At 42.2% G+C, this 23,639-nt stretch overlaps 1 protein-coding gene across 1 annotated transcript; it reads left to right on the top strand.

Moving 5' to 3' along the window:
• Nucleotides 1–557: 557 nt before the first annotated feature.
• Nucleotides 558–23,639, top strand: LOC148360064 (uncharacterized). The gene is made up of 4 exons (XM_088343493.1): nucleotides 558–1,027; nucleotides 16,546–16,765; nucleotides 19,791–20,009; nucleotides 20,080–23,639. Exons 1-4 carry the CDS (start codon nucleotides 812–814, stop codon nucleotides 22,461–22,463), a joined length of 3,039 nt encoding a protein of 1,012 aa, XP_088199619.1. The 5' UTR covers nucleotides 558–811; the 3' UTR covers nucleotides 22,464–23,639.

Here is a 23,639-nt window from a genome sequence, read left to right as displayed (position 1 = left end):
GCCTAACTTGTTTGGGTGTTTGGGCATTTGGGTTGGCCATGGTCCCAAAAATGTTTGTGTGTGTTTTTTGCTATTTTTTTTAATCTTTTTCATTTTCTTACTTATTGTATGTGTTTGTCTTGCTGTCGGTCACCCCTCTTGAGGGATATGACTAAGGTAGGTAGGTAGGTAGGTAGGCAGATAGATGGAGAGAGAGATGGAGAGAGAGAGAGATAGATGGATGGAGAGAGAGACGGAGTTAGATAGATAGATGGAGAGGTAGATAGATGGACAGACTCAGGAAAAGAGCCATACTGTATATAGCTCACGAGTCAAAGGTTCCCAACTCAAGGAGGGAGGAGTGCAGTTCAATGATGACGACAGTTCCAAGAAAAAAGTATCGGTATAGGATTCGAACAATACTACTCTGTATTAACTTGAAGCATTTCGATATCAAAAAATCCTAGTATCGCCCACCCTTACCGCTCCAAGTGGAACTCTTCGTCGCTTCCTTCTGCCCTTGCGTCTATTCGAAAAAAGTCCCCAGCCAATCCCAGCGCAGCTATGTCAACTTGGCCCCGCCCTCCCCGCCGCCGCTTCCCACGTTGCGGGTGTGTTGCATTGTCTCATTCGGAAGAACCGCAGCCTGCGCGGCCCCATGGCGACCCGCGCGCGCCAATAAATAACAACCTGCATATCAGACACAGTGCGACAACTCGATGGAAATTACCCGCCTTCTCTTAATCCCTCCCCCGCGTGCTAGGCTGGAATCCGTGGCCCGGATGAGTCAACCGACTGGAGCTCCCTCACCGTAGCCTTCACCGGAGCCAGGATGGCCACCGTCAACTCGCTGTGGTCGGGGACGGAGCGCGTCCGCATCGGGGAGCGCCTGAAAGCGACGCTAGCCGGGGTTCTGGAGCTCGAGCTGCTGCGGCGAAAACATCTCGAGATGGTGGACGGGGCTCGGAAGGATTCAACCCACGACCCGGGGGCGGCGGAGTGGAGCGAAGCCCATGACCAGAATGCGGCCACGGCCCGCTGGCAACAGGTCAGTACCGCGGGTGGCATGTCGCATCCCGGGGGGAAGATAACACGGGGGCAATGTAACCCCCACCCTTTTCCTCTACTCTTTAAACCCCATCAAGTTACTTGACAATCTCATGGAGGCGTGACTGCGGATTTGAGCGAGAGTTGCTGCTGTTTTATCATTTTTGGTGCACCAATTATGGAGATTCGCTCTAAAGGGTCAAGTCAAGTCATTTTTATTTGTATAGCCCTAAATCACGAAGAGTCTCAAAGGGGCAATTTATTAGCATACCTGTCAACCTTCAGGGCTCCATGCCCTTACAAACTGTCGTATTTTCCCTTAAAAATACAAAATAATCTTACACCAAACGTGTTTATTTATGTAGTTTAACATGTTATATTATACATGTGTTTCGTTATATCATATATATATTGTTAATTAACATTTTGTTGTAAAATACTGAGTTGCTTGTCATGAATGAGGTTTATTATCAAAAAAAGTTCAAAAATGAAGTAGCTTGGACGTTCACTGGAGAAGGAAAAAATACATGCAAATATAATGTAGAATAATACATTTTCTTATTCAAATTATTAGTTCATTTCCTGCATTAAATTAGTGTTGGTAATATACTGATTGAAGGGATAACCACAAACCTGTCTTTTTTCATTTTCTCCTTTTATACTTCCTTTTTTTTCTTAACTTCTTTATACAACATAATAATTCGTAATATAATGCATCAAAGCAAGTGAGCCGAAATAGCCGGTACTCTAAAAGAGACGGACTTCCTCTCACTACACAACTACCACGGAATGATGCATGATGGAAAATCCCCAGGCGGCAGATGCATGCACACAGTAGCATCGAACCGTTCGCTTCGTTTGCAACAGAAAAAACCATACCGAGGTAGAGGCTACCGCGGCAAATTCGTTTGACTTGATTGATTTGCCATTTCGTGATAGTCGGTGTATACCGGATGGTACCCATAATTGAGAAATTTGTTTTTTTCCGTACTGATTTTATCGTACTTCGTACACATCTTAAAATGCATAATAAACGTACTTTGTATGGCAAAAACGTACAGGTTGACAGATATGGGATTTGAGTGAGAGTTGCCGCTGTTTTGTTTTTGGTGCACCAATATGGAGATTCGCTATAAAGGGTCCCTTTGACAAACGAGGCAATATATTAGGTACATTTGTTCATCCATAAGGTGCTCGAGAGAAACTGGTAATAATACTACTACTACTAATAATAATAATAATACATTCTACTTCAAAGCGTTTTTCAGGACACCCAAGGGTGCTGTACACAAGAGTACCAAACAACAATAAAACAAGCAAGTAACACATACCAAATAAAAACAAAGTACAGTGAAAAAGGGGGCGGTATGTGAGGCAGGTGATCAAGAAAAGCCATGTCTGAAGAGGTGGATTTGAAGGTAAACAGTGGCGGAATTCCGGAAGTCAGGCGGCAACGAGTTCCCGAATTAGAGGGCAGAGCGGCTGAAAGCTCAGTTCTCCATGGAGCTGAGACGGGCAGCAGGTATAGTGAGTTGGAGGAAGGATGGTGCTAAGTACACCTGAGTAGCTGGCGGACATGTTTTGCTAAAAGCTGCCCAGTGGTGGGTCATTGTGATTTTCTTGGTAATGTCCTTTATAACTGGAATGAGAAACCATTGAGTGTCTTTAAATATATGATCGATTCTGTACATGTATATAAACCAGTCTACCCTTATACAAGGCATATGTTTTAGTGGCTGGCCAAGGCTTTTTTAACACTACTAATAATAACAACATGGTAATAACATTTTAGACATGGATATAACTGGTAGCACTTTGCTTTAATCCGAAACAAAAAAAGTAGATCTCGTCTTAAAAACGGTTGGTTAACATTTCCTTGCAAGATCTTAATTGGAAGAGAATAAGAAATACAATTATAATCGACTATCAAACGATCCATTTGATTAATCGTTGAGATCTTTTTGGGAATTAGAATATCTCAAACTCCATAACTGTAAATATGAGCAAATTTGAACTATCCTTTATTTTTGTCAAATATAAATCCAAACATTGTAATGAAAACGGTGTGTATCAGATTAGTCAATAAAATAACAGAAGAATCGATTGAGTGTGTCCCGATACAATATTTCCGATACGACTATTATTACCTCCTATGAATACGTTTTTTTTCTAATTGAATAACTGCATTTAATGAATAATTGTTTTAATTTAGTGTTTTTATCATATTTCCCCCCCTCGAATTGGGCACAAAACAGTTTTAATTTGGACAATTCTAGTTCAAGTCATGTTAGTGTCATGAACCAGAACCGGATCAGGACCCAAATGCGTGACGTTACTCACACAAGCCTTTTTTTTACGGGAAATGGGGAGTCATGCACGTTAGGCAGCATTCTGGCGTGAAATGATAGGAAGCCAGAGGCTGACGAGATCGATACCAATTGCCCGAGTGGATATTGGACAGATGGGGTCGATACCGGACAGGACGGGACAGACAGGATTGATAATGAAACAAGGTATCGAAATAAAACAGGACAAACTCAACGGGAACGAAAACAGGAGCGAATATTAAACAGGACAAAAATAAACGAGAACAATACCCGACAGGAAATGCCAACAGGAAACAGGACCGTGTCAAAACCCACGACTTGCGGGGCAGAAGTTCGTTGACGGACTGACCACAGGGGAGTGACAGAACTGTGTTTAAATAGTGACAGGGAGCCAATCAGAGCCCGCAGCGGTTTGCGCCGAACGAGCGGGCACCGGTAATTCCACTCGGTAATCATGACAGTTAGACTTAAAAACTTTGAAATTTAGTCCCGATGCTCTTAAAATTGTGCATGACAAACACTGAAATTGTTGCAGACGAACAAATGTTTTGATTCGAAAAAAAAGTACTTATACTAAGTATAATCGGTGTTGATACAAGGTTTTTGAGCATCGATAGCTCTTTAACTCCACCCGGGGGAGTAAAAGCCTACATTAAACCTCACCCCCACATTGCATATTACCCTATTTTTATTACAGTGTGTATTTTATGTAGCACTATTTAAATACTCTATATTACCACGTTACATTGGGTATTGGGTATTTATATATTATATTCCTTTTACTTCATTTTTGTTTTATTTTTAACACAAGGATACTGCTGTAAGTGTGAATTTCCCTATGGGGATGAATAAAGTATCTATCTATATCTATCTATTTATCTACCTATCTATCGATACTTGCGATAGTGGCTAACAACAAATTATTAGGATGGTAAATTACCAGTTAATAGTGGGAAGGCCATTTTATGTACCGCTGGTATTGGTACATAGTATCAATAATAACTACTACAAGGTTTAGGTATCAGTCTAAAAATGTGGTATGGAATATCCCTAGTTTTTTGGGCTGATATCCGACGCAAATCATTATCAGATCAAAACTCCTGGAATGAATTTTTATTTTCTAACAACGGTAAAAAAACAAATCCAATGAGAGTAAACCTAATGTTGTAGAATGTAGGCTGACATACAATCTAGAAGGACACAATGTTCCCGCCTGAAGCTCCTGCCCATGGTGATGGTGATATTGTGCATTATTTGTGATACTGATCTACATTTGCTCAAGTGAAATCAAAGAAATGGAGCAGAGGGGTTTGGCCACATATAGGTCAATTCATGAAAATTCACACTGGGTAGGAGTTTGAGGTTAAGATGAAGCGTTTTGTAGTTCATCATTATAAAAGCACGCCTAAGAACTCCAGGATATGACATTAATTCGTTCTGAGACGGGGAACGCAAAGAGAAATCGCTGCATAACGGGGGAGGGGGGTAGAATCCTATCGTAATTGGCTATACCCCAAATACAAACATTCAAATAATAAAATAGTATGTAGCAAGTACAATTGTTATGTTATACACGTGAATATTGATGAAATATCCTCATAAATATGTCAACAAAAAGTGACATTTTATTAACTTAAAAGTGTGACGTGACGGGAGCTGGTCCAGTGGAGTTACCGGGTGGATGCAGAGGAGGAAAAGATGGTTGATTAAAATTCCCGTATTTTTTAAAAAATGTCTCTCCGGAGTAAAAGTCGCATCATGCAGCCAAAAAATGCATAATAAGGAATAAACAAGTCACACTTGGAGTATAAGCCGCATTTTTGGGGGGGTGGGGTGGGGGCGGTGATTTATTTGATAAAATCCTTCACCCAGAAAATACACGTCATCTTGAAAGGCAATTTCAAATTAAAATACAATAGAGAACACGGTATACTGATGTTACTGGTACGTGCATATTTTAGTAACGATGTAAAATATTAAGAGTTATTCAGATAACGCTAGCATTACCAAACTATCAGCTTCACTCCAAATGTCAAGTCAAGTCATTTTTATTTGTATAGCCCTTAATCACAAAGAGTCTCAAAGGGCTTCACAGGTTATTACACAGACTATTTTTTCAGACTATTTTAACACCATCCCCTGATCTGGAACCAACATGAGGGCAAGGAAAAACTCAAAAACCTCAACATGAGGAAAATGAAGAAACCTTGAGAAGGGACCGCACATGTGGCATCCCCCTTTCAGGATCACTAATTCCAATAAAATATTCATCCTCAGTGTCATTTACCCGTAAACTTCTTCTCCAGGACGATAAGCCACTTTGCTTTCTCAAAAATGTTCACCCCCTAAAGGGCAATGTTGAAATTGTTAACACAGACTTAGAGCGCCCTCTTGCAGTTTAGTGTGAAAATAACATGTGAAGTCATATATAGTCCTGGTAATAAAAAATTAAAACACAAAGATATGATAATGCGTTAATAATTTCACATATAAGTCTCACCTAAGTATAAGTCGCACCCCCGGCTGATCTATTAAAAAAACAACCCGAGACTGTAAAATTTGGTAACTGAGATCTTGAGACTTCCACTTGCGATGCCTTTAGCAAATGTCCCCGCTTTAATCGTCTCCTTATTTTAATAATAGTCTTGATCATCGAAGGGTTATTGTCATGCAACTTAGTGAAAATAGCTATCCGTGTGCCTTCTTCATATTCATTGATAATCGGATGCTTCGTTTCCATGATTAGCAAGTTTTTGCTTCTCCCTTTAGCATCACTGCAAGTTTGGAACTCATGGCAAATAGATACAGTACACAATATACAGTATTGCATTGCCAACTTGACAAGTCTTAACAGAGCACATAAGATTCTAAACTGAACGAAACGAGAACGGCATGGTGGGAGGTGGTTCAGCCAATGGCATATCAGCATTTTCTTGATGCCATCCCAAAACCAATAGTAGACCAATATTTTATATAACATTGACAAATAGTTCACACACATTTTAGAGACGTAACTTGAACATAAGTTTAGATTTTATATGTTTTTGGGCTCATGAAATAATTTGTTGCTGTTGTATAGTGGGTAAAAAGCCGTAAAGAGGAGCTGCAAACATGAGGTTTGGCACCCCTTTTCAAGACGAGAGCTACATTTTCTTACTAATTAGCGCAAAGGGCACCCAGTTCGATACGAATCTCTAAAATAGCAACTTAGCTCGATGGCTTGCTAAATAGCTAAAAAATAGCTTGATAGTTAGCTAGAATAGTAAACTAAAACTAAAAAAAGAGCTGGATAGCTAGCTAAAACAGTAAAAGCCAACTAAATAGCCAGATATAAAAGTTAAAAAAAAAATTGACAGCTAGCTAGAAAAGAGGTACAAATTTAGCTCGTTAACTAGCAAAAATGTTAGCTAGATAGCTTGCTAAAAACGTAGGAACATAACTAGCTACTAAGTTAAAAGGGTGGCCAGATAGCTAGTTAAAAAACTGCATGATTTTTGCTCATTGCTAATGATTAAACTCATAAACTGGAATTTAGTTTGTTGTATTTCCTGTAAAAAAAATGAATAAATACATTTATTACATGAATAGATTTTCTGAATTAATTGCTCAAAATACTCATCAATACTTGAATAGATTTGTTTTTCCATGAAGGCCATGAACTGGAATTATTTTTTTAAAATTTATTAAATAACACATTTTCATGTTATTACTATGTTGTTACTGTGTTATTACCAGGTTAATTAATAAAAAATAAGGTTTAATAGACTTAATTAACCCACCCAAAAAAATCATTTTACTATAAAATCACAATGACCCAGAGATGGTAAGCTATTTTTAGAACAGCTCCGCAGATACCTGAAGTGTCCTCCAGGGGCACCCTGGTGCCCGCGGACACTACGTCGGAGACCCCTGGTGAAGATTATTTGTGATCATTAGAGGTGTATAGCAGTTCATGGGAAATTTTTGGTTCAGCTATATGACAGCACATTGAAACCGCTTCTATTAGTTGTACAGAAGAGTTTCGACCAATCAGATCGCCAGCATCGTACTAGCTTTCGACACCACCCACTCGCCGCCACCTCCAACCACTCGGCGGGGCATCTCCAAAGCTTGGTTTTCTCATTCTCACCTCAAAAGGTGGCCCGATACCTTCCGCCCATGCGAACAGCGAGAGCTCCGACATGTACCCGCGTGTAGATAGCACGGCGGGCAAAAAACAACAACCACGGCGCACGCTTTCTTGCTCCGACACATTGGACGGCATGACTCACTGTTTTGCAATTATATAACGAGTTGTTTTTCCGAATGCTCGCTCGCAACTCCATTGGAAACGCTCCCTTATCCACTATTTTTGCTTTACCGAAGAAAATAAGATCAACTTCGCTTCGTGTTATACGGAGATAAGATTATTCTGAATTTTTGTTTGAGATAGACAAACCGTCACAAGACAGCCTTTGTGACGCCAATCTCGGATCCTTAAAGGACCCTAAAACATTAGGAAGATCTGTTTAAAGTTAACGATCTAGTTCAGTAGTTACCAACCTTTTTGAAGATGTGTACTACTTTTTGTTACTGACTAGCGCAAAGGGCAACGAGTTTCGTATGCGTTTCTAAAAGAACAACCTGTTGTGTTATTACTGTGATATTGCTATGTTATGACCAGGTTGTGATCAGGCTCAGATCACCACATCGTGCCTGTTAGAAATCAAATTTCTCAGAAAATAATAGCTACTTTTTTGTTACTGATTATCGTATAATAACAACATATGTTATTACTGTTACAGGGTTCGTACAGGTATTCATGGCCAAATTCAAGCACTTTCAAAGCCAATTTTCCAATTTCTCCAGTACCCGGCATCTTGGCCTTTTCATCAGTCCTAAGGTGGCGACTAGGCTTCACGTGACAACGCCATACAAACTAATACCAGCTGCCGTGAGTCGCAAGGCAAGAAGAAATGCAATGGCAAAGCAAAGCCACCAGAGCTGGCGGTGTTGGCGTCATTTTCAAGCAGACGTGATTTTTATTTTTGTCTTCATTTAATTCGCGGTATACGAGTCTGACTGCTGGGAAACATGGTAGCAATTTCAAGCATTTACAAGCCCTTCAACCAAAATTCAAGCATTTTGAAGGATTTCAAGCACCATTATGATCTATGTATGTTATCATGTTCAAACCGGGCTGTGATTACTAAAACTAGGAATACAATAAGAACAGTCTGTCAGGACCAGAACGGAAAAAGGACCCACTTGCGTGACAACTTTTATTGAAAGATCCGGTGTTCGTTGGGCGCGGGAAGCAAGTCGCTCTCGCACTCGGATTGTGATCCGAACACGGAAGTGGATCTTCTGTAGCGAGCGATGGCGGTGTCAGGGGCGGAAAACTGGTCGGTAGCCGGGACTGGGAGAGCAAGACGTGGTCAGGGTCGGAAACGAGTTGTAAGCCGGGACGGAAGAGCAGTCGTAGTCGGGATCAAAAACGGGTCGTAAGTCGGTACTGGAGAGCAGACGTGGTCGATTTATTGAAAGAGAGAGGAAGGGCTGCACCCACGATCCGGTGTTCACTGGGCGCGGGAAGCAAGTCGTTCTCGGACTCGGATTGAGATCGGAAGATGGAAGTAGATCTTCCGAAGCGAGCGATGGCGGTGTCAGGGACAGAAACAGGTCGTAAGCCAGGACGGGAGAGCGGACTTGGTCGGGATCAAAAAGGGGTCGTAAGTCGGAACGGGAGAGCTGACGTGGTCAGGATCAAAACAGGTCGTAGCGGGAGACAAACAGGAGCAAAAACGGGACAGTTTGAAGTCAGGATCGAAAAAGGCTTGGCTAATATACACAGAGATTCGCAGACGGACTGACAACAGGGGATTGACAGGAGTGAGTTCAAATAGTGACAGGGAGCCAATCAGAACCCGCAGCGGGTGGCGCTAAATGAGTGTGCACAGCTGAGTCACATCAGTAATCATGACACAGTCAACCACTAAACATCATGCTAGTAAGAAATGACATTTCTTAGATAATCACAATAACTCATCACTGATCATGTTGGAAAGCTCTATTAAGGGCGGGAAGATTTTATAAAGAACAAAACAAAAAATATTGCAGTCATGGATTACTACATATTAGGTCCTCACAGTATTGTATTTAAAAATTTCACAGAATAGATCAATAATTTGGTTTTAATGGTGGCCTAATGTTATTAAGCACTATCCACTCATTCAGCGCCAATGACGGTTAATGCGGTTAAACATTTCCACCAGGTTAGCAGTGAATTAGATAACGATAAATTCAATTGATCTGCGCTGTTAACTTACTAAACACTGACATTTACTCTTTTAACTTATAGTTCTATTAACCGCAAATTTTTATTGTGAATGTAGCTTTTAGGTATGGTCAGGGTTCGTACGGCTGCTTGAAATCCTACAAAAAATTTTAATGTTGTGTTGTCAAGGTCTGTAAAATGTTTCAATTTCGGGTGGAATGCTTGAAAACTCTTGAAATTGTTTCCATGTTTCTAGGAGTAGTCTAAATCTATAGACCACGTAATAAATGAAGAAAAAAAACTGCATATAAATAATGCCAGCAGGCCTGCTCTGGTGGCTCGTCATTATAGAGTAGTAACGTGAAGCATCAATACCCCATACTGGTTGCACCGAAGAGAACAGCTCTATTTAGAAAACCGTCTTTTTTGGCTGGTCTCGCTGAGAAGAGCCGATTTTTCGGCTACGAAAACAACTCCTCAGATATATATTTTTTGATGATATGATCAATAATATTAATAAAACATTATGCACCTACTTAGTAATTAGTCATTTCATATATTTTGCAGGGGATCCATGAAAAACACATGAAATATGAAATAAAATATTCAGAGATCTACACATTTTTTGTAAAAATATCTTCTGCATTAATCTCAATTATTACCCAACACCTCTAGAGCCCTTTCCGTGTTTGCACGAAAGGCAGTGGAAGGTGAGGGAAACTGAAGGACAAAAGAAAGCTTTATTTACACGAGCAGCTGACAATAATAGCGCGAGGCATAGCCTGCAGCCAAGCATCTAAAATGAGTGGCCAAAGAGGGAAATAGTGGAAAAATAGTGGCAGTGAAGTGCTAAAAGCATCATCAGGACAAGCTACCGTTGCAAAATCGTCATCCGAGCTTCTGTAGTAGTAATAGTGTAATATTTCATTAAACCTTCGTGTCACGTAATGTCGGACAGACCCAAATGCAGGACACAAAAAACAGGGATGCGATCAAACCCAAACATGCTGCGTTGATTCAATCACAAATTGAGTTTGCTAGAGAGAGAGCCGTACCGGAACTGACCAAGAGAGGAGTCATAAGGGAGAAATTTGATGAGTTTGTCTTGGAGTATGAAAGTCTTGAGAAAAATATTTGAGACATATCTTAAAGAAAAAAACCTGGAGAAGAAAGTCTTAGGATGAGCAGCTCGACTTCTTGGCAAAGGAATATCTTGAGATGAGTACTAAGACGACACAACAACATAGAGTGGGAGACCGGAGTATTTATAGTTGAGAGTGGCTAATGATGTTTGGCAGCACCTGGACAGGGGAGCACAGAGGGGGACTAAAAATGGGTCAATAATCCCATTTCGCTGAATCGTGACACTACAAGTCTATAAAAAATCTTTGAGATCGTAGATGGGTTTTTGTTTATTATTTGAATCAAGAGGGTATTACTTGAAGGAATGATGCATTTATACACCACTAGGGGTAACTATATAGTCCACTCGGCTTCAGGGCCAATTGTGGGCCCTGGCCTGCAAGTTTGAGGCCCCGGCCTCAATATGAAAGTTTAATGAAAGCAGTCCATGTGAATATGGATTCATTTTAATACTAATAATCTATTTTTATATTCCTTCTTTTTTGTGCATGATTTAAAAATAAGATATAAGAGAACAGTAGAATGTTTTAAAGAGATTTTCGAGTGAAAACCAGAATCGGTGCAACCTCACCTAGAACCCAAGTAAATCGAGTTTCAGACCCCTGCACTTGGGCTTTAAAATGTACTTGTGCGCTTCAGTGTTTAAATGTATGATGTATGGAATCAGATCGAACGCCGGAGTGATAAATCTTTCATAGTCGAAGGCCCTGCCGCAAGCGTTTGTAAACAAAACGAGATCGAGGACGCATCACCTTACACTCGACCATTAGGGCGACTTGTGAATCCAGCCGGTCTTTGTCTGCGCTCGTCGCCTCGGGTGCTGAAACACAAACGAAAAGGTAAAATACGCACCCGACCGAAGGGCGCTGCACACGACGGTGGGCGGATGTTTCACATCGGTAATTAATAATGCATGAGAAATAAATAGTGCTCACGTTACCGATATGTTTCGTTTCCCTGCTCCTGACATGCGAGAAGATCAGATTACATGGCATGCGACTGCAACCCCCTCTCCCCTGTTTCCACCCACACTACTCCTGATTCGATCATGCACCGACTGCGCCTGTGTGCAACATTATATGCCGTACGTAATCTCGAAATTGAATCAGAGGGCAAATGCACAGGTTTGAGAAGAAGTCAGAGGAGTTACAGAGCTTTGCAAAAGTAATAACCCCCCAACCCCCTGAACTCTTCGCCGTATTGACAGATTTCAGGCTTCAATCTTACAGATGAAAAACACAAGATATTTACTAAGAATTACTAACGTGAGACACAATCGTGAAAAGAAACTAAATTGATTCAACGTTTTATATTTTGCTAAAAATGAAAAGTAGGAATTGGAAAAAATATTGCCACACTTTGAGTTAATACGTTGTACAACCTCCTGATCACAGCCACAAGTTTTTTTGTGGTATTTTGACATCTTAAATGAGAAACATTTGTCCATTCTTTCTTACAAAACAGCTCCAGTTCCTTAAGCTTTGATGGTGGATGTTTGAGCACAGTCTTGTTCAGTTCTTTCTAAAAAGGCCCTAGTGGATTGAGGTGTTTCATTCTTAGTTTTAAACCATTCAATTGTACTTTGCTATATGTTGTTAGGGATTTAATAATAAAATCTACCGTTTACCAAATTGTTCAAATAGTTATCTGACTCCATTAACCAAACACAACCTACATTCACCTAACAATGCACGCTCATTTTTTGATGGAAAAGATTAACAAGAAACCGGCATTTCCACAGATTTAATTTCTTAAACAATTTAACTAAGTGAACTCCATATATGGCCGATTAGTGTCACTCGAGTCTCTGTCAAGCCTCCTCTCTCTCGTTCTCCTGCCTCTCTTCTCAGCCCACGTTATTCCGCAAGATGGTGTCCCGGCTCCCCCCATGGGCGTGCCAACGAAGCCCTCTGGGCTCCACCATCTCGGAGAAGAGCCTCCCGATGTCTGGAAAACTCATAACAGCAGAGCGTTTATCAAAACAATGCCTGCCGTCCTCCGGCATCAGGGCCCCTCCGCGTCTAGATGCGCTGATTATCTTATCAGCCCCACGTCATGGGGCCCTGAACTTTCACTGCTTATTGAACTTAAGCCTACTCTGTGAAAATCTTCATTGCACTCAATAAATGTAACTTGTATTCAATCGTATGAAATCTTTTATAGTCAAATGTATAAAACCCTACAATGTTTAGGGTCTCACCAGCTCAGTAGCCTAGATGGTAAGGCGCCCGCTTTGGGACTGGGAGGTCGGTGGTTCGCGCCCCGGCCGAGTCATTCCTAAGACTTAAAAAGTGGTCGGCGGCGCCCTCTGTTGGCTGCGGCTGCATCGGCTCGCTACAACGGGTCAGGTGCAATCGACATTTCGTTCTGTGTACATTGTTACACAGAATGACAATACAAGGAAATTATTATTATTATTATTATTATTATTGTCCTGTTGGTAAACCTGTGCCCCATTCTCAGGTCTCTTACAAGCTCCAACAGCGTTTTTGTCAGATTTGCCCTGTATTTGACCCCTTCTCAGTCCCTGCTAAAGAAACGCAACCTCAGAGGATGATGCTGGCACCACCATGTCCGACAGTGGGGATGGTGTATTCAGCGTGAAGTGCAACGTTACTCTTACGCCAAACGTAACACTTTGCATTCAACCCAAAATAATTCAATTTGGGTCTCGTCTGTACTGAGTACCTTGTTCCACATGTTATTTGTGTCTCCCATATGGCTTATAGCAGACGCCAAACGGGCCTATCTATGTTATTCTTCTTTCCACTCTTCTATAAAGGGTATATTAATAGTTGTCCTTTGCCTAGGTTGTCCCACATCAGCTGTGTATGCCTGTAGGTATTCCAAAGTAAACATGTACCTTTTGGTAGCGTCTCTGATTAGTTTTCACCTTGTTTGGGCTGAATGTTTAGAGGGATGGCCAGGTTTTGGTAGGTTCGCAGTGGTTTTATGCTCTCTCTATATTGATATTATTCCTTGCACAGTGTTTCAGGAGATGTGTCAATATTGCTAAATCTTTTGTATCCCAGTCCTGCTATGAAATTTTCCTTCAACTTCAAACTGGACCTGCCTGGCGTGTTCTGTGATCTGCATAATGTGTGTTCAGGTGCATTTCAAACTGAGACTTTATGACAGGTGCACTATGTTCGTCATTGCTAGTCATATAGATGGACATTGGGTCATTCAGAAGTCATCAACACCTACTTTTCATTTTTTTGTTGTTGTAAATATAATATAAATATCACAGTTGCCATGGCGCCTGTTTGGCACCAGCTGCAGCTCATTAACAGATTGGATTTCCGTCTTTTTAAGCTCAGTGCGCTCTCTCCGTCAACAAACCTCGGCCCTGCAAGATGTGGGTTCTGACTCGGTCCTGTTTTCCTGTTGGTATTTCCAGTCCGGTATTGTTTATTTTTGTCCTGTTTAATATCGGTTTCTAAATTTGTTCCCGTCTAGTTTTCTCCTGTTTATTTTCGATATCCTGTTTCATTATCTATCCTGTCTGTCCCGTCCTGTCCGGTATCGACCCCATCTGTCCGATATCACCTCGGGCAACTGGAATCGATCTCGTCGGTCTCTGGCTTCCTGTCTTTCCACGCCATACCGCTGCCTAACGTGCATGACTCCCCATTTCCCGTAAAATCAAAGGCCTGTGTGAGAACGTCACGCGTTTGGGTCCTGATCCTGTTCTGGTTCCTGACAATAAAACGTTGAATTAGTTTCGTTTGAAGCCTGGAATGTGTGGCACTAAGTTCTTCGGGAGAGGGCGATACTTTTGCTAGGCACTGTAGGTAGAAGCAGAAGGCTGAGGATATTATAAAAGAGCGGGGGATTATTTGTCAAGGGGAGTTGAAGGAGAGTGAGAGGAGAGGGGGGTTCATCTCGCTTTTAATCACTCAATGAGTCACCCCAGTCTTTTTTTTTTGCTTCCTCATCTCCAAGGTGACAGGTGGAGACTGACAGCAGTTCAAATCTCTAGCCATTACACAAACCCCACAAACAAACCTCCTGCTTTGTGTTCTTTGTTACGTCATCTGTCTTCTCCCATTATCTACTCAACCCCCCCCCCCGCCGCCCACCCCTACCGTCTCCCATCATCACGGCAGTGACTCACTACCTGTATTGTTTTCTCGATCGGGAGTGCTCACATGCTTTCCCTTGATTCGCGCAGGGACCGGCAGCAGTGCTTGAGAATAATTGGAGGAAAGAAGGTGGGGGGTTATGTTTGGCGGTGGGGGGGTTATTTCATGCCCCGGCTAATCTAGGAAATGGAAGCACTTTGCTGACTTGATGGAGTGATTGTCAGTCCCGTGGCGTGAGGACGGAGACTCGTTTTCGAAAAGGGGCACACAGTGAAAACGATGCCATAGATCTTTCTGGCTTCCTGTTTCTGACGTGGATTAATAAAGCAGGGTGTGGGGGCCTTGAAAACAGGTGGGCAACTATTTGGAGTCGGGGGCCACGTTGGGTTTCATTATTAGGCCAGGAGGCTGTTCCTGAACAAATATACATCCAGTAAGATTAGTCTCAACTAATTGGTTTTAAGACGTTCACAATTAAAGCAAACCAATATATTAGTTCAGTGGCCTTGCTGGTTCAAGCCTCGGCCGAGTCATACCCAAGACTTACAACATTGGTACTCATTGCCTCCCTTGCTCGGCATTAGGGGTTGGAATTAGGGGGTTTGGTCACCTAATGACTCCCAACACATCTGTTGGGTTGAGCAAGGGGGCTGGGAATCCCCTCCTCTGTATCAATCTCCCAGAAAGAGTCAGGAATGTGTTCTTGACTCTAGCCACCTGCCACTAGGGGGATATGGCGCGGGTGTGTGTGTATATATATATATATATATATATATATATATATGACAGTATATAAATAGCACTAAATTTAATATTTAGTTTTGTAGCAAAAATATAATAATTATTTGTTTAGGTTGTTTTTTTGAAATTTGTCCCAAAAATATGAACACACGTATTCCAATCCACAAATATATTCGCCGTTGGGTCAAAATCTAATAATAATTTCTTGATTAACGTCCACGCAAGAATCACAGATATATTTGTGGATCTGCAAAATACATCATTTGGATTAGAATTCTAATCTAGAAATTTCAAAAATGGCTTTAAAAGTCCTTAAAAATGGCTTGAATCTGGCCATGAAAATTGTGTGCGGAACCCCGAGATTTTAAATGCTTCGCTAAAATGTACTATAAAAACCTTTAACGACAGTACAAATGACTGCTTGTGCATGTCTTAAATCAGGGGTGTCAATCTCACTTTAACCACACGATAGAACAAACATTCTCTTTGGGGCCGAACTAGTAGATTAGAGAGAAAGAAAAAGAGAAACACGAAGAAAGAGGAGAAAGAGATAGAGAGGGGAGAGAGAATGTGAGAAACAAAAGTGATAGAAGAAAAATAGTGAGAGAGAAAAAAATCCAAAGAGAAATAGAAAGAGTGAAGGAGAGAAAGAGAGAATAGGAAAGCAGGAGAGAAAATAGAGAGAAAAGAAAAAAACAGAAAAAGAAGGTAAAAAGACAAAGAGGAACAAAGAAAGAGAAAAAGAGGGTGAGAAAGAAATAAAACTACAGCGTCTTTGTGAGAGGCACCTGGCTTTGACAACATCAAGTGGACATATTTCAACCTGCAGCTCGTTTTTCTCTTGTGCATCCCTCAGCATTCTCTCGCGGGCCGGATTCAATCCCTGTTTGACCTCCCTGTCTTAAATGCTGTGTTACAAACACATACACACACCTGTTTTTTACATTATCTTCCGTCTCATTTTTAGGTTCCTTCCCCCTCGGACACAATGGGCCTGTCAAGTCAGAGTAACCCGGGCAACTCAGGCGGTAACTCCGGCGACGGGGCGGTCCAGTCTTCAGTGAGCGGGGGGAGTAACTCCCGCTGGTCTACTCTGTCCTGGGACGCTCCCTCCGACCTGCTGTCACCACCCACACCGGACCCCAATGGAGCGATCCACTTGGACTGCGATTCCAGACCCAGCTCAGGTACAAACGAACAAACGCAAGCGTGCGGACGTCTTGTTGAAGACGTCTCTCTAAACATTAACAGCTCCTATTTTCTGCTCTTGTTGACTTGCACTTTGTGCGACTTAGTGACTGACTCACTCAACTTTTCAGCCTTTCCCGGCATTATCTTAATGGCTATCCAAGTCATACATTCTTAACGCCAGCAGTAGTTACACGCAACTTGAGAAAATCCCCTAGCGCTTGATTGCATTAGTTCAAATTAAGATATAGTAGACCCCCGGGTTACAGTGTCCCCACCTTGCAACCATTTTTTTGCACGCCGGATCAGTCTAAAGCTGGGGTGTCAAACTCACTTTAACTCGTGGGACCACACGATATCACAAACATTCTGTCGGGGGCCGGACTAGTAGATTAAAGAGAAAGAAATAAGAGAAAGAGGAAGGGAAAAAGAGAGAGGGCAGGACAAAGAAAGAAATAAAGGGAGAGAGGGAGAGAGCATGAGAAAAAAAACATAAAAAGAGAAGTCGTGAGAGAGGGGGAAAGAAAGGGAGAGGAAGAAAGAAATCCAAAGAGAAATAGAAAGACAGGAGAGAAAAGAAAGCGTGAAGGGTATGAAGAGAGAAAGAGAAAATGAAAAAAGTAAGTTAGAGCAAATGAAGTTAAAAAGACACAGAGAAAGAGACAAAGAGCAACAAAGGAAGAGAAAAAGAGAGACACAGAAAGTGATAGAAACCGAGACAGAGAGTGGGAGAAAAGGGGTGGAAAAGAGAGAGAGAGAGAGAGAGAAAAAAATACAAGTACAGTGTCTTTGTGAGAGGCACCTGGCTTTGGCAACATCAAGTTGACATATTTCAACCTGCAGCTTGTTTTTCTCTTGCGCTTCTCTGAGTGTTGTCCCGCGGGCCGGATTCAATCCCTTAGCAGGCCTGATCTGGCCCGGGGGCCCCCTGTTTGACACCTGTGGTCTAAAGCCTGACAATACTCTTGCAGCCCGGCCCAATAATAACAACATTGATAAAAGCAATAAAAACTATTAATAACAATAATGAGCCTAAATCCACTAAGTAAACATCAGACCACTAGAAATACAGATAACATCAGAAAAGGCATTCGGTTTTACATGATCTTTACCCTATTTTTAGTCATAGTACCGTCCTGAAAGATATAAACACAAGAAAGCATGACGAGGGGAAAAAACTCTTTGGTGTATCTGATGAACGACTTTAAAGGTCATTAAATGAATACAGGCGGCACGGTAATGAGATCAAATCCATCTACCAGCCTTCTTGTGCAGATTTTGCATGTTCTCCCCGTGCTTGTGTGGGTTTACTCCGAGCACTCCGGCTGGCAACCAGTTGAGGGTGTCCCCTGCACACTGCCCGAAGACGGCTGAGATGGGCTCCGGCGCCCCCGAGACCCTACTGAAGATAAGCGGCCCAGATAACAGATGGAAAGATAAATTATTTTTCCGTTTTATGTAGTAAATAAACTATTTAAATCATGATACAACAAAATGGTACCGTGTGAAAAAAAATAGTGTTAAGTCGAGATAAAATCTAAAGGCTTTTCCCATTGTATCTACATCACTTGCAGCTCGGTACTGGCCCGCTGCCCAGTGGTTGCGGATCGCTGCATTATGATGAGGAATAAGATATTTTTTGGGCTCCATGGTTATGGCATTTTCCTCACCACCTGACATTGATTTTTTTTCACATGTCGATAAATTAACAAAAAAACAAACTTGATAAAACTCTGTTTAACAAATAGTAATGGTTAAAATGCGATAAGCCTGCTGCTGTACGGTGCACATTAATAATACAGTTGACCCTCAGCGTACAGCGACCCCACCTTACAACATTTTCACTTGACGAACTGGAATAAGATGTTTTTGGCCTCTCTTTACATTTCACCCACTTCAGCAAATTATTTTGTGTGACTAAAAACAAATAAAGTTCAAGATTTGCAGTGTTTGTGCATATGAAAAGTCATATCTCTAAGATAGCCCTCTACCATTGGTCAATGTCAAATCAGATGCTTGCCTGCTATTGGTTTGCGTCATTATCATTGTCTTTGTTTAGTGTCTAATGTTTTGTATTTAACAATACTGTATTTTTTTTGACTGCATTCATTAGCTTTGGGTCCCAAGACTTGCGGTAATGCTAAGGGTAGAAACAAAAACATGCTAACCATGGAATGAAGCATGTGATTATCAAGAAATACAAAGAAGCCACCCGCATTGTCAATCTTGATGAAAAATATAGCCATAACAGTTTAACAATCAGGAAAAATATTAGGCACAAGGAGGCAATTCAAGCAAAAATATTTTCCAAAATTGTTAATTCTTGATAACTCGTCTCCTCTTCACTCTGCATTCACCCACTTACTCCACCGTACCACCTCAAGTCATGTCACACTGAAGATGGATAAAATGTCATATTTACAGGGATCAGAATGGAGATTTTCATTTTCAGCTGAAATAGCCAGGGTCCAGGAATAAAGCCCCCCCCCAAGCTCCTGGGTTTTAGGCAATTTACTTGTCCAAAATCATGCTTATATTTATCATTTAAGTAACATTTTTAGAAGATTAAAATAATTTGCCCACATAACTGATTTTTTTGTAAATACTGCAAGATAAGTTCAAATGCAGTTCAGTCCCTGCAGCTTGAGCAACAATGCGGCCAATTTTTCTAACGGCCGCCAGGATGCGCCAGAGCAATAAAGGAAAGAGTGAGACAGTCGGATTTTGAATTTGTTTGCTACGCAAGAGAAAAAGTGAAAAAGTCGGAATGCCTTTGGGGTTCAAAAACAGCGGAAACCCGCGGATCCGCGGAAAATTCTGATCCCTGTATTTACTTTAATTTATATTTATTTATGATATGCACTTATATGACACATAAGTAGTACTTACTACGTACTATCCTGTTTTTATGTTTAATGTGTAAATACAATTTTCATGTTTTTACCTGGGGCACTGGGGTTTGGAACGTGATAGCTGATTAGTATAGTAGACATGCAAACCCATGACCGGATGTTTTTCTTTTAGGTTTCTATTCAGTGAGTGGTAGCTCTCTGTCAGATTCGTCCTATTCAGTGTCCAGTGATGTTGCCGGGGGAGGATTGGCACCGGTGAACCGACACCCAAAGCTTTGGGAGCAGATCCCTGCTCCTTTATGCAACACTGACATCTTATGGTCAGACTGTGGGGCCCAACAGCACAATCAACGCAAGGAGACTGAGGCAACCATGGAACAATCAACACCAGGTGAGTTTATGGTTAACAAAAAATATAAAATTAAAATGCAACTAAAAAATTGTCCCCTTTCTGTCTACAGTTTCAAGTGACTCAGAAGTGTCTGGTCTGGGGTTTTTATCCGACCTCTGCCCAGGTCTAAATCACTCCTTGATTTCGTCCCTTCTAAATTTTGACCGTATATCCCCATCCTCATGTGCACAACAACCCCAGATGGACCCGTGCTACTGCGAAGATCTCCTATCTCGTCGGACAAAAGAAGTGTACTATTTTCCCAGTCCTCTGCACGCTGTTGCCCTACAGAGTCCTCTCTTTACCTCTCAGACACAGGCGCGATTTCCTTCTCCAGATCCTAGCGGAAACAGAATAAAACAAACGGAATCCGGTGCGAGTGTGAACCTCCCTCTCCAAAATCGGAATTCCGTAAACGCAACGTCTTTGACCAGGCTGGAGCAGTACATTTCCCGGTTGGCACAACAATACTACAAACGGAATAACCTCTCCGTTCCTGATCTTGCACATTGTCAAGTCCCACAAAGAAGCCTTAGTACGCCTGGTAAAGGTCACGGTTCCACCCAGTCCTTGTCTGCCTTCGAAAGCCGCAGTACACCTTCCGCGCTGCCAGGGGGCAGTGCAACACCTTGTAAATCACTGCTGGGTAATTCAGCTAGAGTGAGTCTAAGTGCTACTGGAAAAAAAGCCACAAGGAACTCAATCAACTTGGGGAGCCTTCCCTCTGCAACCGGTGATGATTTGAACATCAACCTGCATCTAAACCTCAACTTGAACCTAGCCCCTGGATTAAAATCCACCAAGGGGAACGATGGAAAAGGCCAAAATGTCAATCACGGGTTTGAGGCTGCTTCAAAACAGACACCCTCATCCACACCAGGCCCACCTCTCCGAACACGGCCTCGAATTTCTACATGTCCTACTTCCCTGAACCACAGAAGTTCATTGGAAGTTTCTCCAGGTCCTGCAACCTTTCCAGGATTTGGATCAGCACTGTTCTCTCGGTCTTTGGAATGGAGTACTGGACCGACACCGGAAGAGGAGACCTCGGTGTTTGAGAACAGTTATGGATCGACTGCGGGGTCGCAGCGCAGTAGTTTAATACGCGAGTCCAGTTCCAGTCCCAAACTGATCGAGGACTCCATAATGGTTGGAGAAATCTCTCGTCTCTCTGGCTTGTCAAGAGATGTTGTGGTAGGGTTGATGGATCAAGGGGTGGAACTAGACATTGACTGCTTCCAGACTGAAACAAGCAGCAATTCACAGAAACGTAAGGGTTTTCTGACAACCCACAAAGAACAACCAAATGATTCCATAAGGCTGAACGACCGGATTCCTCCGAGACCAATCCAGCTATCTCTCAGTGTTACCCATTCCCCTCAGTCTACTATTACCCCTTCAATCTCACACTCCAGCAGCCCTATACATCCTTACCAGTCCATCCACACCCCTTCCCCAGTCTGTTCTTCAAACAGTCAATACCAAGCAGACATACCCTCCTCCACTGCTTCCTCTCCAACCACCCTTCCCATGCAGAGAGCCCACTCCCCTCCTCGTCCTCTTCAACCCTCTCCGATGGGACCTACTCCGCTTTCGGTTTTTCGACGAGACGGTCCTTTTCAGTGTTCCTTGCCTCGTTCCACTAACAGCACACCTCCAATCGAGTACGGAGGTATTCATCCGAGGAACGGGTCCCTCCGACACAGCGGAGGGGGTCCCGATGGGCTCTACAGTGGCAAGCATGCATCTCATAAGCTTATCAGGGCAGCGACTGTTAGCAGTTATAGTAAACAAGAGGACTACGCCTCTGCTTGGCGTGAGGATGAGGAGAAACGACCACGTAGTAAGACTCCTAACAAATTGAGCAGAGCTTTTGAAGGGCGCTTCTGGGGGAAAAACGAGAGTGAGAAGGAGGAGATGGATAGGGCAGAGTACGGCTACGGATGGACGAGGAACGTAGGCGGAAGCTGGAGGGGAGAACAGAGACGGGTAAAGGTGGCATCCGACACTTACGACAAGTGGTCACCTTCTTTCTCCAAGAAAAGAGGAGCAGAAAGTGGAGAGAAGCGAAGTTCAAGTGTCAGGATGTACAGAAGGGCTTTGTTCAGGAGCGAATCTCAGGGCTTGCTGATGCCTTGCAACAGAGAAGAGCCCTCAAGACAGTCTAATTGGGTTTCCTCTTTCGATGTAGGGCAAAGTGTCAGGGATAAAGGTGAGAGACTACTGATCGCAAAGGAGGACAAGCACCTTTCATCCGCTGCCAGCTTATTCAATCTCTCCTGCTCGCAGAGCTTCGAAAGCAGCTGTCACTCAATCTCTCCTCTGTCCTCACCTTCTTTCTCACCTTCCCCTCCACCCAGACTTCGACGTTCTCGATCACTGAGGGACTTGGGCAGGCGAGTTTTCGGTTCTATGAGGTCTTTAAGCCTGAAACAAAAACCTTCAAAGAAGTGACTTTTCAGCACCGTGTAAAATGTCAGTGAAGATTTGATGTTGGACTGGAACACTAAATGTTTTCCAAGCAATCATCTGGGGTGTTAGTCTCAGGTACATTGATCCATAAAATGTATTATTTTTATTGAGAGACAGCTGGGGAACATAATGAATGACCGCACTGAATCTCTTATGTAAAGAGTGCCTGGAATCAACAAGAATGAATGTCGGCTTTTAAGCGTTTGCAGATGCAAGGACCCGTACAAATATTGTGTGTTTTTATCAAGTATTGTAGAGCAGTGATCAGCAACCACCGGGCCGTGGGTCGTTTGGTAGCAGACTACACTGAAAGAAAAGTAAGCCTTAGTTCGACTTACACCGAATGTATTCGTGTATACACGCATTTTGTTTTCAGCCAAAAATAAAATCTGAGTTTGGGTGCGAATTCGATACACCGAGGTTTTACGGTGGTCCAACACCGTATTAGAGCAATGATTGATCAGTCATATAATACCACTGACCTCAATCGCGCAGCATTGGATGCAGTGGGAATTGAGCCTGAATTGGGGTGGCAAAAGCGCCCGATTCTAGCCATATTCTCACTAAAGGCATTAGAATTAGTTTCATCATCACACACGGTACCATGTCATACAACGTTGTACATCCTAATGGATCATTATGGGAAAGCGTTCACCTAAGCATGGCTGTATGATGTGGTACTGTGAGGTAAATTAGCGTGAAAAGATAAAATATTTTCCCCTTTGTCATTCAGATGCTAGTGTTTGCACTGAAGATTTGAGCTTACTATTTTTCCTCCGAATAGTCAGACATTAAACCGGTCCGTGGTACAGAAAAGGTTGCCGACCACTGTTGTAGAGCACTAATCTGGGTATATAAGTAGCTACGCTAGAAGAAAAATATAACACTGAACATATTCTTGACTGCTGTAACCGAAAAGATTGAATTTATTCATATACACAATTATGCATGCTGCTCTGTGAAGTGATAAGTAATCGTGATATCAGATCTTTTTTATTTGTTATGATAGGCAACCCTGCCTCCGAAGTACAATCATAATGGCCAAAATGTTGACCAAAACTGGATGTTTCTTCCTTGAATGTGCTCAGGATTTTTGAAAGTATTGTGAGACTTAAGTGCAACTTCTCATTAAAATAAATAAACCTCGAGTTATACATC

Source organism: Urocampus carinirostris, chromosome 9 (genome assembly GCF_059441175.1).
Source record: "Urocampus carinirostris isolate Australia breed hairy pipefish chromosome 9, RoL_Ucar_1.0, whole genome shotgun sequence".
Lineage (NCBI taxonomy): Eukaryota > Metazoa > Chordata > Actinopteri > Syngnathiformes > Syngnathidae > Urocampus > Urocampus carinirostris.
Note: the sequence above shows the minus strand (reverse complement) of the source record. Positions and strands in the feature narration are given on the sequence as shown.